The 18,247-nt window shown below is 36.4% G+C and overlaps 5 protein-coding genes across 12 annotated transcripts in view; 2 read left to right on the plus strand and 3 right to left on the minus strand.

The window, feature by feature from the left end:
* Nucleotides 1-7,183, plus strand: part of LOC143177706 (pleckstrin homology domain-containing family G member 5) — a 65,347-nt gene extending 58,164 nt beyond the window's left edge. The window contains exons 7-18 of one of the 2 annotated variants that reach the window (XM_076375825.1): nucleotides 2,196-2,472; nucleotides 2,871-3,016; nucleotides 3,133-3,444; nucleotides 3,599-3,748; nucleotides 3,829-4,089; nucleotides 4,156-4,407; nucleotides 4,485-4,699; nucleotides 4,774-4,944; nucleotides 5,022-5,248; nucleotides 5,694-5,920; nucleotides 6,110-6,357; nucleotides 6,435-7,183. In XM_076375825.1, the coding sequence (XP_076231940.1) occupies nucleotides 2,196-2,472; nucleotides 2,871-3,016; nucleotides 3,133-3,444; nucleotides 3,599-3,748; nucleotides 3,829-4,089; nucleotides 4,156-4,407; nucleotides 4,485-4,699; nucleotides 4,774-4,944; nucleotides 5,022-5,248; nucleotides 5,694-5,920; nucleotides 6,110-6,115 (2,244 nt within the window). In that variant the 3' untranslated portion in view covers nucleotides 6,116-6,357; nucleotides 6,435-7,183. The remainder of the gene's footprint in view (nucleotides 1-2,195; nucleotides 2,473-2,870; nucleotides 3,017-3,132; nucleotides 3,445-3,598; nucleotides 3,749-3,828; nucleotides 4,090-4,155; nucleotides 4,408-4,484; nucleotides 4,700-4,773; nucleotides 4,945-5,021; nucleotides 5,249-5,693; nucleotides 5,921-6,109; nucleotides 6,358-6,434) is intronic. The other variant, XM_076375826.1, reaches the window with a different exon arrangement.
* Nucleotides 1,554-11,964, minus strand: Lztr1 (Leucine zipper like transcription regulator 1). 6 transcript variants are annotated; one of them, XM_076375829.1, is made up of 10 exons: nucleotides 11,649-11,964; nucleotides 10,897-11,205; nucleotides 10,685-10,799; nucleotides 10,452-10,618; nucleotides 9,953-10,154; nucleotides 9,068-9,878; nucleotides 8,439-8,617; nucleotides 8,097-8,381; nucleotides 7,829-8,011; nucleotides 1,554-2,794 (listed from the first exon to the last, which is right to left on the minus strand). In XM_076375829.1, exons 1-9 carry the CDS (start codon nucleotides 11,759-11,761, stop codon nucleotides 7,892-7,894), a joined length of 2,301 nt encoding a protein of 766 aa, XP_076231944.1. In that variant the 5' UTR covers nucleotides 11,762-11,964; the 3' UTR covers nucleotides 1,554-2,794; nucleotides 7,829-7,891. The 6 variants fall into 6 exon arrangements, with proteins under 6 accessions (XP_076231944.1, XP_076231942.1, XP_076231945.1 ...); XM_076375827.1 differs by having other exon boundaries at nucleotides 7,829-8,381; XM_076375831.1 differs by lacking the exon at nucleotides 1,554-2,794 and having other exon boundaries at nucleotides 7,311-8,011; nucleotides 8,097-8,311.
* Nucleotides 11,965-12,234: 270 nt separating this feature from the next.
* Nucleotides 12,235-13,963, plus strand: LOC143177709 (uncharacterized). Of its 2 annotated transcripts, none has more exons than XM_076375834.1 (4): nucleotides 12,235-12,687; nucleotides 12,955-13,098; nucleotides 13,166-13,347; nucleotides 13,418-13,963. In XM_076375834.1, exons 1-4 carry the CDS (start codon nucleotides 12,540-12,542, stop codon nucleotides 13,616-13,618), a joined length of 675 nt encoding a protein of 224 aa, XP_076231949.1. In that variant the 5' UTR covers nucleotides 12,235-12,539; the 3' UTR covers nucleotides 13,619-13,963. The 2 variants fall into 2 exon arrangements, with proteins under 2 accessions (XP_076231949.1, XP_076231948.1); XM_076375833.1 differs by having other exon boundaries at nucleotides 12,236-12,687; nucleotides 12,912-13,098.
* A 78-nt stretch (nucleotides 13,964-14,041) lies between these two features.
* On the minus strand, nucleotides 14,042-15,022 carry LOC143177710 (nucleolar protein 16). Its single transcript, XM_076375835.1, has 3 exons — nucleotides 14,875-15,022; nucleotides 14,444-14,768; nucleotides 14,042-14,363 (listed from the first exon to the last, which is right to left on the minus strand). The coding sequence occupies exons 1-3, from the start codon at nucleotides 14,973-14,975 to the stop codon at nucleotides 14,235-14,237; spliced, it is 555 nt and encodes a 184-aa protein (XP_076231950.1). The 5' UTR covers nucleotides 14,976-15,022; the 3' UTR covers nucleotides 14,042-14,234.
* A 736-nt stretch (nucleotides 15,023-15,758) lies between these two features.
* LOC143189072 (uncharacterized) lies at nucleotides 15,759-17,605 on the minus strand. The gene is made up of 2 exons (XM_076393710.1): nucleotides 17,583-17,605; nucleotides 15,759-17,094 (listed from the first exon to the last, which is right to left on the minus strand). Exons 1-2 carry the CDS (start codon nucleotides 17,592-17,594, stop codon nucleotides 16,048-16,050), a joined length of 1,059 nt encoding a protein of 352 aa, XP_076249825.1. The 5' UTR covers nucleotides 17,595-17,605; the 3' UTR covers nucleotides 15,759-16,047.
* Between the last annotated feature and the right edge of the window lie 642 nt (nucleotides 17,606-18,247).

Genomic DNA, 18,247 nt, shown 5'->3' on the forward strand with positions numbered 1-18,247 from the left:
TTCTGTCTATATTTTACTAATAAATATAGTTTCATTAGGAACTGTGTTTACTTATACAACACATATTTATTAAATATTTAACAAAAGAAATAAAAAATGATAATTCTCATGAATCCCTCAGACCCAAACCATGCACTTGAGGATTAAGAAAAACCTGAATATTTATGTCTACTACTAGTTGTTTCGCAGAGGTGCAATATATCCACTAGTAGTACAGTCAAAAAACAAAGTTACAACATGACACAAAATAATTTATTTTAAAAGAAAAAGAGGACATAGCACATTAAAAATAGAATTAGCTAAACATAGTAGCTGAACAAGTATCTACAGTAAAATTGAAGTTGCACCAATTGTAAAAATATAATCAAACAGTAAAAAGTAAAAAGCACAGAGTACGTAAAAAAACTAATAAGGATAACAAAGAAAAAGTTTTAAGTCGCTCCAAATCCCAATTGTATACATTTCCTGCTTCGTGATATATATCCATTTATTTATTGGTAGTCTAAGGGCTAAGTTATAATCTTTAAAACCACTCTACCGTCGTTTTATCGACAAGTAGTATATCTCGAAAAGCTCATTTCTTCTGTTACTTATTTTCGCTCTCTTGTCGCATATCATCTCTTCCTCTTTCGCTTCAATTGCTACAGCCTGCCAGCATTTTAATTAGCACAGATGCGCCTCGATATCATTGAAAACAACTTAAACGAATTGTGCGCTGACTGTTCGACTGTAATCTCTCTGGAACACATTTTCCGGAAAGCTTGATATCGGCTCGCCCTCCCGCAGCTCATTGTGCATCGGCGAGCTGGCACACATCGCGACCGTCATCCTCTCCTAATCTCTGACCAACTCGGTCTCGCGAGAGAGCCAGCTACTAGGCTTTAATAACCACTCACAATACGACGACATACGGCCTTTCGTGAACCTTGACCCAACAGTCGAAGACAAATTGCGTAACGATCCATCAGGTGCTAACAATGCCACATGGAATGGTCGATAGTAATCCTCCTATTACACTGGCATCCGGGTTCTAATGACTTGCCAGCGAAGAGAACGTTAAACGTGATTCCATCATCAATTTTCAACCAAGTGCTATTTCAGCGATATGCCAATCTGCTATACTAGGATTCACTATTGTTATACATTCTGGAGATAGTTCTCACATTAAACGTTGTGCTGGTAATTACACTGCTAAGTATAGTGTCGTTTCAAAGATTGGAGTATTTTCTTTATTCAAAGGAAAGAAGCTTTTTCCTATCTATACAATTACTTTAGTAGAAATATTATACTTGTATATTGGAGTGATATTACACGAGTACGAGTGAAGATTAGACTTATGTTAAAAATACTTCTTAGGTAGAACGACTAGTTTACAGAGTTCTGTTTTGTAATTTGACTGTATAATTTAGTTTTTATGATTACTTAATCAATTTTTTTGAGTTTCGTGTAGCTTAACAAAAAAATGTTACGTAAACATAAAATAGAAAGATGAATTTTTTTATGAAAGATATATTCATGAATTTCTATTATTCTTCTAAAAAATAAATATAGTATACTTTATAATACATTTATTTATTTATGCACAATTTATTTCTTTCAAAATTATAACATGTTACAAATCTTTAGGCGGCAGTCTACTCTGAACTTAACTAACGGAACTATAGTTTTTGATTTTCGATGACTAAACTTCGTGGTTGGTTATTTTTTATTTTATAGAAACATCTTTTCATCTAACAGTGATAAAAATTACAGTTTTTGAATCTTTAATATACGAAGCTGAATCAATGTACATACATGTCATATGATACAAATCTTGTTCAAAAAATCTCGTACAATTAATTGACAGACAAATCCAATTACTATTGTAGACTTAACTTCAATGATCTTCACATTATTTAGATTATGTGATCCCTCACTGTAAAATTCCGGCAACAACTTGTGTCACGCAGGAATTACTGATTCTTTTCGATCATCAAAATTAAGCTACTTGGATACAGTCAGCATTCAAATGGATAGTCATCTAGAGAACTGAGTGATTTTTATAGGAATAGTTTGCGCACTTTTATCTCCCTTTCAATCTCATTGCCTTAAGTCCTTCTTACAATTAGTGCACTCGTTGCTTATCGTAAATCTCCATCGAGATTCCTTTGAAGCCTCAACGGACAAAGGTGGTTTATTGAGCTTTTCATTCGTAGAGTTATCGAAGCCGCAGCAGTCGCTTCTTCAGCGTCTCGACAGAAGATTCAAGCGTCGACTCTGAAGTTAGTGGCAGCACAACGCTTACTTCTAGCCGGGGTTCTGCTGGGGCTGCGGGACTCAAGGCTAGCAAACAGCGTTGGAGTGGTTTCTTTACGAATACCAAAGGCAATAAATTGGATCTCCTCACTGCTCAACTAGACGAGTACAATAAGCACGGTGTACCGAAGCTGACAGACCTTCAACTGCCCTATGAACTCACTCTTAACGAAGATGGTTGGTATTTGACACGCATTCACTTTCGTTGACCACTTATTAAATCAAATATCTCCAAACACTCGCAATCACCGTTTTTTTTACAAATATTCTTTATAAAAATATAAATTAATCAGAACACTGTTAAATTTTATATAATAAATTAATTTAATATTCAATAAATTACTGTATATTATAAAACACTTAAATGTACACGAAATTGTCTAGGAACAATTAAGGCCTTATTTATTGAAATATTTTGTAGTCTTTGCTTAGGAGTTTACGCGTTGCGATTTTGCGACGTCGTCGCTGATACTGGTTCATAGTCTTGAGGCGTTCCCAGCTGAAATTTACAAAAGAGGAATATTAAATTACGAAAAAGAAATGTAATAAAGTGTTTGAAATTTGCTTTGTCGCAGCCTTGTACAATCTAGAGGAAGACTGGCGAAATATTGTATATAATTCAGACCAACTTACGGAGAAACAACAACAACAACAGACGGCTTTATGGGAATTAGCTCAAACAGAAGTAGCTTATATTAAGACACTGAAGGTCGTGACAGATGTGAGTACTTGAGATTTATCTACGAGCAGTACATATAATTTTCTATTCACATTTGTAGTAAACTACTTTCATCGATTCTGTTCAGAGTACTTGAAATCTTTTTTGTTAAAATCTAGCTCTTCATGGCGTGCCTCTGTAGCCTGCAGGCCTCGAATATCCTGACCGAGGTCGACAGGACTAAGCTATTTAGCAACATACCCGAAATCTATGCCGCCAATCGCTATTTCTGGACCAAATACGTTCTGATGATGGTGAACACATCGAGGACCACTGGACAAATGCTCGACCCTGGTCACCTTTTGCAAGGTTTCGAAACGTTCGAACAAACTTTCGCGCCTTACACCCGATACTGTGCTGAGCAAAGCAGATGCCAGCAGTATTGCAGGGATCGACTCAATGATAATCAACTTTTTACGGTCTATTTGGTAGTAAGTAGATGAATAATTTATATCTTAAAAGTAAAAAGAATTTTCAATTTTAAATAGAAGTTGAAGGTTTGTGTTCAAACTATAAGGAGTATAGTGACTAAAGTTAACTACAGAGTGACTACATAGTGTTCTAACTTATTCGTCTATTTATCAGTGGTGTGAAACCCAGAAGGACTGCAACCGATTGAAGCTACTCGACATATTGGTGAAACCTATGCAGAGACTGACCAAGTACTCGCTACTCCTCAAAGCCGTTCACAAGAACACGGAACAGGAAGAACAACGAGCGGAGTTGACACACATGGTAAGAGGAATCCCTTCACCAATTGTGAATCTAAGCACATTGAAAAGCACAGAAAAAATTTATTATGATAAATTTTTCAGATCAAATCTGTGGACGACTTTGTTGCATCCGTGAACGCCGCTTTGAAGAGGAACGAGGAGACAGCACGGTTAGCTAGTGCAGCATCCCGTATAGAGAACTATGACGTGGTTGAGTCTAGAGATGAAGAACTGGAGAAACTAATCAAAATTCACAGCGCGTTTGATATCACCACAGTACCCATGCCAGGTTGCCCTAAAGAATCTTTAAGAATACTTATTCGAGAAGGAGACTTGAAATTGAGGGACGCTGCTAGCAGCAAGGTAACAAAACGATAGTAATATCTGAATAGTACAGTGACATGAAATATTAATCACTGAATTTCGCAGATGGAAGTGCACGTACTACTATTGACGGACATGTTATTGATCTGCAAACCATCGACCAAGAAAGCTTCATCCAGCGGGCTGAGTGGAACTGTTGGAGGTGGTTTGAAGATTATAAGACAACCGTACGTGATTGATCGCATCCGTATACACGAGTTGAAGGAACCAAGTAGCTTGGGATTGGTTTATCTGAACGAGTACGGGGCTGCATCAGCTGCTCTCGTTCTCAGTGCCGGCGAATCGAAATTGGCGAAGGTATGTTTCATCTCCTGCACAATTCACAAGAGTATTCTGCAGCTATCCAATGTTCAATACTTTATATTCGGTTTCAGTCGTGGATGGAATCCATAAGAAAAGCTCAGCAGCAGTTTGCCCTCATGAAAGTGCCACCACTTAGTGGTACCATAAGCCTAGGCACGGTTAGTCGACAACCTAGTACATTCTTAGGCGACGTCGACTTCGACGCAGAGGAAGGCGACGCTATCGTTAAAACGCCTCGAGGAAGCAGCAGAGCGTCGCGAGTGAGCAGTCTTGCTCACAGCCACAGGTATAAAACATCGTACGTGGTCTACATTTTTTAGTCAGAGTTCTTTATGCTAAGTTGCTTGGAATTATTTCCAGCGGTAGCATAGAGATGGAAGGCGTTTCTCCAGGAAGCAGCAGTTTCCTGCCCAGCTACAACCCAAGCAGAAATGTTAGCGTAGACACCAATGAGCCACCACGTGCTTCTAGCGTGTCGTCTGAAGAGGGTGGAGAAAATTCCGGACACAACCACAGACCCTTGCAAATAAGGTAAAAGGCTGACATAGATGAACGTTTTCAAAGAAATTCTCAATTTCATTTTGATCAACATTTGACCGTTATTTTAGTCCTAACAAATTTGATAATAGACGATATCTGCTGAGTAAGTCACCGACACCGAACACGCTGAGCGTCCAAGTGCCAGCGTACTCTAACTTAGGCCAGTCGCTGCCAAACTTGACCCTAGCTACTTCGCCACAAACTTCAACTGTGTCTCCGACACCCCCAAACTCACTTCTTATCGTACCCCAAATAACAAAGAGCAAGGACACTTTGCTTTCACCAGGGCACCGAGGTAGCAATTACACACGCGGGACTACATCTTTTACTGATATATTTAGAAGCTTGATGTGATACACCGACTGCAATGGCACTGTGCATGTTTATCAAAGTGACTATGCTGGTTGAGAGCTGCGGCAAACCCAGTTGTTCTCGGCATGCCAACCAACGTATGATTCAAATATAGAATGTACACTACTAAAAATATAAAAAAGACACTAGAGGAGGCTTCCAATAGAAACAAAGTAGACCTGATCGATTCTCCTTTTGTCGCTGCGCTCAACCTACTAACTAGGAGTAGTCTAAAGGAGTAGTCTATAAAAGAAATTCAATGAAAATTTTACTGAAAGATAGTCAAAAATAATTAACACATATTTGTTAGAAGTTGCACGGCTTCACGCTAGTGGAAAGATACTAGAATATTCAACACGTTGACGTGCTCACCTAATGTATATCATTAGGTATCTCCTATCCGCCACCGTCACCTCCGAGAGGGGCTCTCAGAAGAGCGTTTGCGATCCCGCAGTCGCGGAATCCACCTCTCGTTAAGACAAGACACATAAGTTCGTCTATGACGCAAACAGTACCACCTACAATGAACTTGGACACGGAAGCAATTGAAGAGAGACGAAGGAGGCTAGAACCTTCACATAGAATGCCATCAACGAGCAGCATTGCGGAGGAAAAGGTGAATGTCTTGATTTAAAAATTTACCATCTAACTCAGCAGATGTTTTATGGTGAAACAAAGCTACTATCTATTGTACCTGAGGAAGAAGTCTGTTCATAAAATAACTAATTATGAAATATTTATATGGTACTCATGAAAGAAGTTGGATTATGATATATACAATATATGATTGTATTATATGTTCTAGAAATGACTAGAGTTGGCATATAAAAGTAACCTACCGAAAAGGTAAATTGCTACGGACCATGTGCGTTTAATGAGGGTGTACGTGATACGTCGTGTTTTGAAACAAGGTCATGTTTTTCTGTTGTTTGTATGTAAGTGCTGCACACACTTTCATGCAGACTCAGAGACAATAGGAGAGGATTCAATTTGAGTAGATGAACGTCTCGTACCCCCTGTGCCTATAATGTGAATCGAGCAATTTTACAATCGGTGAGTGAAAAAGGAGCGAATAGTCGTAAATTAAATCCCATGCTATGCACGTGCTATTATATACAATTCTGTTCTAGATTGGGGCCATTCGAAATCAACGTGAAGTTTGTACCACGACCGTATCATTGTAACTTATTTGATTAGCCGTGTAACTTCTAGATTTCACTTTGTAATTAATCGCGTGGCCACACGAAATGGCCACGTTCAATGTTATCCTTCATTTAGAATTCTAAGCGACGAACAGAACAAAAAGGCCTACCTAGTGTAATTACATTACGACTATTTATCGTGATTTAAGTTTAGATGACTATAATAGCTGAAGTTAAGATGCCTCTAGTGGACAATTTTAACTTAAAATAAAAAATGAAATCGTGATTTAATGATAAAGCAGGTATGATCGTTAGGTGTAAAAGAACATCAGTTAGGAAATTCACACTTTTTCGTAGAAGAAGAAACAATTACGCTAGTCCCTCGTACAACAAGCTTCGGCAGAACACAGTTACATATGTGAAGTATAGGAGAAGCATCGAGAGGCGGGAGAGACACGTTTACTTTAAGTACAAATTCGATTTCGCAATATTTTGTTCAAGAGACTGAACTAAAGAATCGGGCCATTGAATGTCACCTAACTAGAGACAACAATATGTAGAGAGAAAACAAGAGCAATGATTTTATACGAGCTCCTCGTGCAAAGTTTCTTTCAATCCCCAAAATCTGCGCAGCTTGCGTTAAGCTTGAAGTGTTAATTATTATTAAGAATATCGATTGTACTTGTATGTACGATCATTTATGATTGAAGTTAAAATATAGTAAATAATTTATTAAAGACCTGTCTACTTCAATATCCAACATAAATTCTTTCTTAAAGAGGAATTTCTTCTTAAATTCTTTCATCTAAATAATCATACAGAAATTAGATATTTGTGCTGAAATATAAGATATTTGTATCTATAGGTTATTTAACAGTACAACTAAATATATGTTACAATTTAAATCGTAATTATCAATACGATGAAAGAGAAATTAATCGTTTTGCCGGACGCAACAAGGCATTTTATTAATAACAATACAGGTTAGAAATTGTTCGTAATATTTAATTTAAAATAAAACTTATTTTAAAGATTAGTAAACCTTCTAAACTATCTACCTCTTATATCAATTTTACTTATACCTTTACAATTTCATAATAAATAACAAATACACTAGGTATATAAATAGCATCTAACAAAAAGCACAACCAGTGCTTTATTGCCCCATAATATTCACACTTTTTCTATTCCTCAACAATGAAAAACTGTTTAAATCTAACACATTGTCATAAGGTACTTAAAGATTAAGAATACGTTGTATAATCTCTGATTTACATACGCATTTAATGTTTTAGACCTTTCAAACATTCTTCTACCATGTACCCATGCCCCAAAAGATAGAAAATGTTAAATGTCGTCAATATACTGTACTGCACACTTACTTGGAAGCTGGAGGGCGAAGGCAAGTCCCAATTATAAAAACAACGATGCGAGGCGGAAGTCCGTCAGCAATCGTTCGTCATATCTTGACACGTGCGCGCCTCACTGCGTTCATCGGCTAAGGCCTCCAAAATGTCTAACAAAAGTTCTCGGCTCAACTGTTTCAATCTCGGAAGCCTTGCAACCTGTAAGAACATAATATTCTATTTTAAGTAAAAATAAAAAGAACTCTTTAAACTGAAAACTGTTGCATTGTCTTAAAATACTAACTTTTGTAAAATGATGCACGATGAGATTCAGTGCATATTTCTTCATATCCACAGCCTGCATTCGATCTGCAGCTTCCAAGATTTGAATCACATTTTCAAAGGTGACATTCATTTCGAGATTTTGTTTACAGAAAGCTTGCAATCGATTATTCGTAAAGCCATAAAAGACTGGCGCGGTAAATAGATATAAAGAGTCTTCTGGTGGCATAGAAACATCTGCGTAGTAGATGTACTTCAATAAGGAATCGAATGATTCGGAAGATGGAATCATTTCTCCTATTTGTATCTACAAATGGTATTATACTACAGTATTATACTACAATATATTGAAATAATTACTTACATTCACTGTGTTGTTTTCTGGCATAAAAGAACGAAACATGCCTTCAAAGTAACTACATCGTGCAGCAAGAATCGCTTTGTGAGCAGGAATTGGCACACCATCTAACATCAAGGTTATATCACAGAATTCTCGACCAACACTCTTCAAAAACGCCTCCATATCCTGCTCGAGTGTTGTTCCTACAGTGAACAATAAATCCAAATAAGATACCGTATTCTCTGTCTAGAATTCCATGATTTAACTCCACTGGTAGACCTACAGCTAGATCTAATCATAACTCTGAGGTTAATGCCCTTCGTCTTGTTAGCGCGCATAATGATAGAACAAGAGTTACACAGTGATGAGGAATAAATATCTTGTTTTCCTTTTTTGTCTTTCAAGCGATAGAATATTGATTTGCAAAAGATAAAGTAAGGCAAGTAGTCGCTGAGTCTCTAATGTTACTATTGAAGACACTTGTTTTTCACTCGCTCTCGACTTAACAAACAAAAACGAAGATCGTCGAATTGTCAGGAACAGTACAGGGAGGAACTAAGATTATAGATAGTACAGTAAACTGGGCTTATGGGCAGGGAATGTTGTATCCGCAAGAAATGTACCCCTTATAAGTAATTGTCTAAATGTCACACCTGTGCCAGGATCATCTTGTTTAGAGAAGCTTCTCGTCGGTGGCATCAATTTCCTTCTAATGATTTCTACCATCAAAGGTTGGTCCAAACTCTCAAATTCTTGACTCATCACAATTTGATTATAGTTGCTTTCTTTCACAACAAAACTTAAACAAAATTCTTTTATGATATGAAGTTGCAAATGTGTAGCATTGTGCAATGCCTCCAAGACATTTGCGTGATTTATAGTTGCTTTCAGATAATGAACGCACAGTTGTTCTAATCGTACCATATTGAATTGTTCTGCCAAACGACAGACGTCCATCATAAGAAGTACAATTCGATTGCTCAGCGGATCTTCGACACGGTTACTCGAACCATCATCACTTCTTTTCGTTGGATCGATGCGATCCGTATAAATATAATTCAGTACCATTTCGAATGCCTCTGGTACTGCATCTTTTAGCCTCACCTCTAATAAAGGTAAGTCCTTGACCGGTACATCTACAGTTCCAAACACATCTTCGAGATGCTTCTCCCGTTTCTCTCTGGCTTGTCTAATCAAAGCCCTTAGAAACTGTGAACGAGCTGATACCATTGCTATATGAGCAGGTATTTTGGTTTCTGCATCCCCTACTATAAATTCTACGTCACAAAAGAGACGTCCACTTAAGAGTCTCCCAAAATCATCATGTAAAGTGCACTTCGGATAAGATGAGAATTGAAATCGATACGTCTCCCCCGATCGCACATTATTGTCAACTGTACCTCCGAAAATGAACATCGCCTCCCCGATTACTGCTGCTGCGTGAAATAAACGACCAGATGGGACCTTCAGATGTACAAATGAAAGGGACATTAATACCCAAAGTTTTGTACATCTTATGAAGCACTTAATGTCTGTACCTGACTATCGGCAGATGGCAATATGATATTCCACGTTTGTGTATCAAGATCATAGCAATGAAGATCATTAGGCAGGGTGGAGTCAGCAGCTCCACCAAATACATAAAGATGTCTATCAAAACTGACCATAGTGTGGCCATATCGGCGTGCTGGTGGTGGTGGAGCACCACGAAGTATATGTTCCGTTGAAATACGTGTCCACCTGAAGACATAATATCATAAGATTTCATATGATATTAGTATAGTCTTGTACAGCACAGAGATGAGACGAAATTCAGCATAATAGCAGAGAAGTAAGAGGGGTACTTCGCTAACTTCGCGTGGCCTTGTCTATGTTTCTATTTACGAATTAGTAATCAATCCCTAATCTCGTAAATACATATGGTGTAGTAACATACCGATTCAAGAAAAGGTGAATCATAGGGAGGAAATTATATTACAGTCAATTGCACCCGCATTCCTTTCGCTAAACTTTCTCTCATTTTTACACAATACATACCGTTTCTCTCGAAAGTGGAATTGAAAGAGACTATTAGTGATTTTAGCACCACTCTGACCACTGAATACGAACATAGATTCACGAGCTACTGCGACAGGAAAATTACAACATGTTGGTGGACAATCACCTGACTGAACAATCTCTTCCCATACTCTTGATTCTCCAGGCTAGAGAAAATTATATGTTAAATCATACCCTGTATCTTATTGTAAGTTAACTCCATATTAACTTACCAGTAATGATATTGTCCACATATCATTCAATCTTGCATTGCCATCATAGCCAGCAAATATCCATAATTTGTTGTCATACACAGCAGCTCCATGTGCAGATCTGGCTACAGGTGTTCTAGAAAGAAGTTTTAAATTTATTTTCTGTGTTTGAAGTTAACTAAAGGAATAAGTTATTGATGGCAAAGTGAAAACATCATATAAGTGGAACATACTTCCCAATGAATTTCCATTCTGTCCATTGACCAGTTTGAAATCGATACTCGAACAAATCATTCTTATTGGTGAGATTCGAATTGGAATGTATGTCACCGGTGTAACCACCAAATACAAACATAGAAGAGTCATGCACAACTGCAGAGTGATGGTAACGTGGAGCAGGAGGTGCTCCTGTTGCAAATGCACGTCCCCAGGATTTCTCTTTTACATCGAATCGCAACAAATCATTCAACATTCTTTTACCATTATCACCGCCAAAAACATATATTGCATCTTTGTATGCTACAACAGTGTGTTTGCTACGCCTGTGTATAATACAATTACAATAAAATTTGGAATACATAAACAAAGCACTTCTTAATATCACATTGGATGCAGGGAAGGAAGGAATAAAGAAAGGATAACAATGAATAATCAAACATCTTTAACAATTATCATGACTTAATATAAGAATCGTATTGGTAATAATTAAAAATCCTGCAGGTTGTTCATTATAATTTATTTACAATCTCTGACTAACAATTACAAATAAGTTGTCTTTGAACTAAAAATTCATAAAGAATTAAGGAAGTTTGAAAATGCTAAATATAACTAAAACACTGGTGCAGGATTATTAGAAGAGAAAATGCTGTAAAAAAAATGATCATTTACACACACATAACACTATATAAAATTAGGGATAATCTGAAGTGATGTGAAGAAACAGAAACTTATAATCTAAATAATAGAATAAATTGATCTCAATTACCTGGCACCAACGAATTCATCACACTCTGGCATACGCTGCCAACGATGGACAGTTTCAAAAGGTCCAAAATCAAGAGTCAAACATTCTGCAGTGGCCATGCTATCCATTTTCATTTATTATAAGAAAATCCAGTCACTTTAAGGAATTCATACTTAACCTATAAATCCTATACAACTTATCACCATAAATAATGAATACTTATTCTAAACGAATGTGCAAAACTATTTAATCACGAATCTTCAATAATTTTACATAAAAACAGTGTAAAGATTATTAAACTGTTCAATAGTTAATAAATAAACTATCACTACGAAACTGTCAAAAACATGTGTGGTTTTATCGATCGCGTAAAGTGTGGTTCATTATGATACAATATGATGAACTCTATAGTACAATCATTTATTTAACAATACATATTTTAGTAATAAAAATAATTTGTACAATTTATTAAAGTTATGTTGCATATTGTATATACACGTCTGTGTGTGCAAGATATTTTGAAATATACAATTTATTAATATTTCTGAGGAAACGACTCAGAATTGTTTCTTGCGAGACACCTAGTATATAATACAAGAGAAACTTAAAAGGAATACAGGAGAAACGAACTTATCTCCAGCCTTTGACTTATCAGTAGTGCCAAGTTGACGAAAGAAGAAGAAATTAGTGTTTTGAAAGTGACTTTATTATAAATTTGCTCATAAATTCACGTACATGCAAATGTTTCCGTAAAGATGCATAATAAGTTACGTGCAAATACAGCACTTGAACAATGCCGAAGCGTATATCACAAACAGTAAAGTGTTTACGCGTCCTGCAATGTGTTAATACACGGAATTAAAGCCGAGAAAGTCAGTCCACTTTCAGTGTATCTTCAAGTACAACCCATTTATGAGTAACAATGGTACGATATGTATTTCGAAATGGTCAGAAGATCCTTTGGATCGGTTGCGCTTGTATTGGTACATACATCGCATACCGATATTGGAAAAAACGAGAACTTCTGGCTATAGACGAAGGTTTCGAAGAAGTGTCCAAGGTTAGAATTTAAATTTTGTTTGGGACACTTTCCAATAATTTAAATTACCTTAGAATAACCTAAAATATTTCTATGCAATTTGTTAAACATTGTCAATTTTAAGGCGTTGCTGTTTCGCTACGTTCATGCTAATGTTTACTCCAAACTCATATTATTTTTTTTAAATCAGAAGGCAATTTGGTAATATGAAATGGCATACGGATTAGGTACAGGTTTTTTTGTAGATTGATGATAGTCATGAAAAACGGGTGCTTCTACTGGGTTTAGATGGAGCTGGAAAAACCTCTATCATAAATCAAATATGTGTTGCGAATGGTGATGAAAATTCTTACATTGTTCCTCCAAAATCAACACAAGGTTCCTGCATCTATAGGATAAAACATGGATCATATTTTTATAATGTCTGGGATAGTACGTACATTTTTTGTCATTCATCCAAAATTAACATAAGCTAGATTAAATTTAATTTTGTTATTAGTTGGAGGTGCAGATTCCACAAGAAAATATTGGACTGCTTTCCTTCAGGATACAGACCTCTTATTATTCGTAGTAGATGCATCTGATCCAAGTAAATTATCCTTGGCTGCTTCTACTCTTAAACATTTATTAGATGACGCAAGAATGGATACAGTACCGATTTTAGTAATTGCTAACAAGCAGGTAAATATCGTTAAGAGGATATGTTACGTAATGATTTGTACAATATCTTAATATTTCTGTATGAAATTAGGATTGTCCCAATGCTTTGAGACCAGAAGAAATTAAAAAAGCATTAGATTTATTAAGTATTTCCCCTCATAAGCACAAAGTAGATATAATTGGATGTCAAACAAGACCTTTACCTGAGAATCCAGCAGAAAGAACTGAATATACTTGGCATCATCCATCCATGGATATAGTTAGGAAAAAGATATTCTCCATGGTAACATGAAGTGAACATAATTTCATAATTATTCATTTTGTTTGTTGAAAAACGTTTTATATATAAAAATAGAAGAATAAGTAAACAAAAAGAGGTAGTGTGCTTAGTGCAGTGCACTTTGCCCAACTTTTTCATGCCCATTTTGTCCAAAACAAAACTTTTTCAAAAAATGATTCTAATTTAAGAAAAAGTACAAATAAAAATGTACAATTTTTAAACATTGCTTAGTATAATGTATTTACACTTATTTAACTGTAATTTTTATATTGGTTTTTCAAATGCATATATTTATTTAATAAATTATTTATTTACTTATTAGGTCACAGTAGGCATCTTAATTTAATCATGCAATACTATGTTACACAGATTTTTGTAACTGTTATACAAAGTGACAAATGTTTGAAGGGTTATATAAATGAAAATACAAATCTATTTTGATGATCATCAATATATAATAGTATATAAACAATACAAATGATATTTTGTTTAACATAGAAATGTTATTCTTTCCTTGTGTTATCCTTGTACTTATATAATGAACAAGTTACTTTACTTAACTTTAGAGTTAAATACTTTATATACAAATACTCCAAAAATGTTCTAACTAAATACAAAGAAAGTTTGATCATTGTTGCACATTTTTACTTTGGAGATATTCATTATATTGCTCAGGGATACCCTTAAACATTTTAATTTTAGCACGTATTTGTTTCCATGTTAACTGATTATAATTCTTCTTATCACGTGCCATAGCCTACACAATTAATTTGACAATAAAAAGCATGTTTGCAAACGCTAAGCAACTTGTTATAATTAAAACAAAAATTACATTACCTTATAATCTTCCCCATATTTATCCATTAAGTATGTAAGAAAATGCACTTGATTATTTGGTAACCTCAACAATCTTTGTCTAGGAGTTTTTGCTTCAGCTAGAAGTTTTTTTGCTATATGACCTTTCGTGGGCTCCTTAATTACCTCTTCCTCTTCACTTTCTGACATATTCTCAGAATCAATAACTTTGCGTTTTGCATCTTGAATGACTTCTTTCTTGGCATTCGGTATTTTTAAAATTTCATTAGGATTATATGCTAACCCCATATCATATAAGTTAGTACGTGTAGATTTGGTCACTTCCCATGATTGTTTTAATTCTTGACTGTGAACAATATAAATTTCTTTTTAGATTCCTACTTGTCTATTATTGACAAACATTTTTGTCAGTAATGTGATCATAGATAATACTTTTTAGATCAAATATGTACCATTGTATCGTTGGTAATTTTCGTAACTTATTCCGCAGTCTTTTACGATTTATGTTTACATGATACTTCTTCCTACGTTTCACCTTTCTAACTTTTGTCATTTCGACGATTAAATTACCACGTGTCTAACTGTACACAACCGTCGCACACCGCCACACTGTCGTTTACGTACACAAATGCGCATGCGTAGTACGCTTACCTAACCTTCTAACAAATACTGAGTATAGGTTAGGTATGTACTCCATATTTACTGCAGTGACGTATTTCAAAAGCGCCAAATATGAATTTGCAATATAGCTCAAAATATAACTCTTGATATAGAAACATGTTCACTATGGTCCATTCCATGGAGAATCCAATATTACAGATCATAATAAGTAAAAAAAAATGACAAAAGGTAGAGGAATGTAAGGATATTTAGTAATGTAGAATGTAGAACCTGAATTCACTTCAGGTTTTAAAAAAGTCAATACAGTTAATAGCTCAATCATTCATTGTATGCAAATAATCACATCGGTCTCACAGAATACAAAATTCCTTACAATTAGTACATACGTGAAAGTCTTTTCATGAAACACAATAAAGTTTAAGTACGTCATCGATCGTATTGTAGTGCTTCCATTGTTATTCATGAGTCCAGAGTCGTCAAATATAGACCTTTGTTACCATTTTTCTCTTGAAATTGTAGGTTGTGACATACTTTAAGATAGCGATGACAAAAGGAGCCTTGTTATGACATACGTGACTGAAAGAATAATAAGTGTCCTATATTCCGAAAAAAACAATCTTTTATCTTCAGTCACAAATCGTGTTTTATGTAAAAGAAAAGAAGAAATCATCAGTAGGTAAAAAATTAAATTTTATTTACTAACTTTTTCGGCGCATTAATTAGATTCTTTGTAAAAAAAATATTCTCCATAAAAAAATTGTTCAATGAATACAATCGGTAGAAGTCGGTATATATAACATAAATACATGCAATATCACATGCCTTTTCATACACGATATTTATCGTCGATCTTAACGATGGCGGTTTTTACCCTATTTTTTGGATGCTTTAATCAAAGGGATTACGCTTTTAATTGCATCTTGTGTAAGGGAAACATATTTCCAAGTCTAAATACAGCATTCGGTTGAGTTCAAAACTTTAGATTTTAACCTATGTCCGAAACATTACTCGTTCCACTGTACGGCATAACTATGAGTAGGAGCTGAGTATTCGTAGCCCTTGGCAAAAATAGGAGCAGAGGATGGGATATAGGATTTGGCTAGGAGAGGAGCAGCTGGAGCAGCGTATTCGTAGCTCTTGGCCAAAAGAGACGTAGAGGGTGCAATGTAGGATTTGGCTAGGAAAGGAGCAGCTGGAGCAGCGTATTCGTAGCTCTTGGCCAAAAGAGGAGTAGAGGATGCGATGTAGGATTTGGCTAGGAGAGGAGCAGCTGGAGCAGCGTATTCGTAGCTCTTGGCCAAAAGAGGAGCAGAAGATGCGATGTAAGATTTGGCTAGGAGAGGAGCAGCTGGAGCAGCGTATTCGTAGCTCTTGGCCAAAAGAGGAGCAGAAGATGTGATGTAGGATTTGGCTAGGAGAGGAGCAGCTGGAGCAGCGTATTCGTAGCTCTTGGCCAAAAGAGGAGCAGAGGATGCGATGTAGGATTTGGTTAGGAGAGGAGCAGCCGGGGCAGCGTATGCTTTGGTCAAGAGAGGAGCTGAAGCGGCGTAGCTGTAAGGGGCAGCGTATGCTTTAGTCAAGAGAGGAGTTGAAGCGGCGTAGCTGTAAGGGGCAGCGTAGGTTTTAGCCAGAAGAGATGCTGGTGCAGCCGGAGCAGCGTAGCTGTAAGGGGCGGCGTAGGTCTTCGCGAGAAGAGGAGCAGCTGGAGCAGCGTAGCTGTATGGGGCGGCGTAGCTCTTTGCGATGAGAGGAGCAGCAGTCGGTGTGATATAGGCAGGTGAAGCATAATCGGCTTTCACGAGTGGTGCATGGCTGATGTCGTAGTTCAACGTGGCATCGTTGCTGATACTGTGGCTGGATACACGAACTGAAGAGTGAGCACTGTCTTCAGCCCTTGAGTAGGACGAAATAACGTTCTGGCCCGCATAGCCTTTTTGGGTGGACTCTTGGCTGATACCCATGCTGCTATGGTCTCCGGATGCTGTAGAGATATCGTAAGCCGCTGGGCCGCCAGCATGGGCTACCGCCAAGAAGGCTGCGAGAGCTACGAACTGCAAAAAGGAAGATTATAACTGGTATCCTGTTGATAAACTTATTTGAATTAAACTGTATCAAATTGTACTCTAGTGAAATAAGAATGTACACAAATTCTAGTAGCTGCATGTTACATCTAAGGTATATTTCTTAGCTTTTTAAAGACTACGTCCTTCTTCAAGTATAATAATGAATATTCTTGAAATAATCCTAGCTTCTTTCAATTTCCTAGGAATTATTTATTGTAACTAAAACAGTATATTTCTTTATGTAAAGACTAGATTATAGAGACTAAGAACTAAAGATAGTTTTCAAAGGAAACCTTGAAATTGTACTGAATGAAGTATCTAATTAAAATCGCTGAAAGTTTCAAGAAAGATTTTCAATATTTCGTAGAAACTTCGAAGTCCCATTTATTTCCTCTTATACTGCTGCACGAAGTCTTTTGTTCGTTTCGCGATGTGGCCGTAACTCCAAGGGTGAAGGAGTTCACGTAGAAGCTTACCTTGAATGCCATTTTGTTTTTGCTCGAAAGAGTTGCTCCGTTCTGACAAAACCCGCTGCTCGACCCGGTATTTATATGCAGGGGGATCAATCGAATTTTGGGTGCCACTGTTCCCAATGTGATTGGACATGGGCCGACCAAGGGAGAGGGAAACTGTACCGGGCGTAACTTTTTTACGAGGAATCATTAAAGAAAGGAAAATAACAAGTGTGAAGGTGGACAAGGATAGTCAGGCAAAAGGGGGCATGGACAAATTCCAGGTGTGGTACTGACACAATTAAGATCACCAGTTCAGTAGGTACATGCAACAAACGGCCGGTTCCATATTCGGCCATTTTTAAGATAATTTTGTAAAAGGACATTATTTGGAATGCAAGTAAATAAAATAACAGTATTACGCTTTTAATATTCATATTATTTATAAGATATTCAATTTAATTAGTTTTGTGTTAGTAACACAATAAAATAATGCATTTGATGAGCCATTGTCACAGAGAAGATAATAGGAGTAGGATAACTACATAGGTATCGTACGTTTATTCAAATGTCATTTCTCAGAATCGTCAAATTAGGCTATCAGTTATATCTCACATACGACATCATCTGGAACATCGTACTTTATTGCAAAACTTGACTTACTTTGCAGTTGCATAAGAGTTCGCTTC

The sequence above is a fragment of the Calliopsis andreniformis genome, chromosome 3 (assembly GCF_051401765.1).
Source record: "Calliopsis andreniformis isolate RMS-2024a chromosome 3, iyCalAndr_principal, whole genome shotgun sequence".
NCBI classification, from domain to species: domain Eukaryota; kingdom Metazoa; phylum Arthropoda; class Insecta; order Hymenoptera; family Andrenidae; genus Calliopsis; species Calliopsis andreniformis.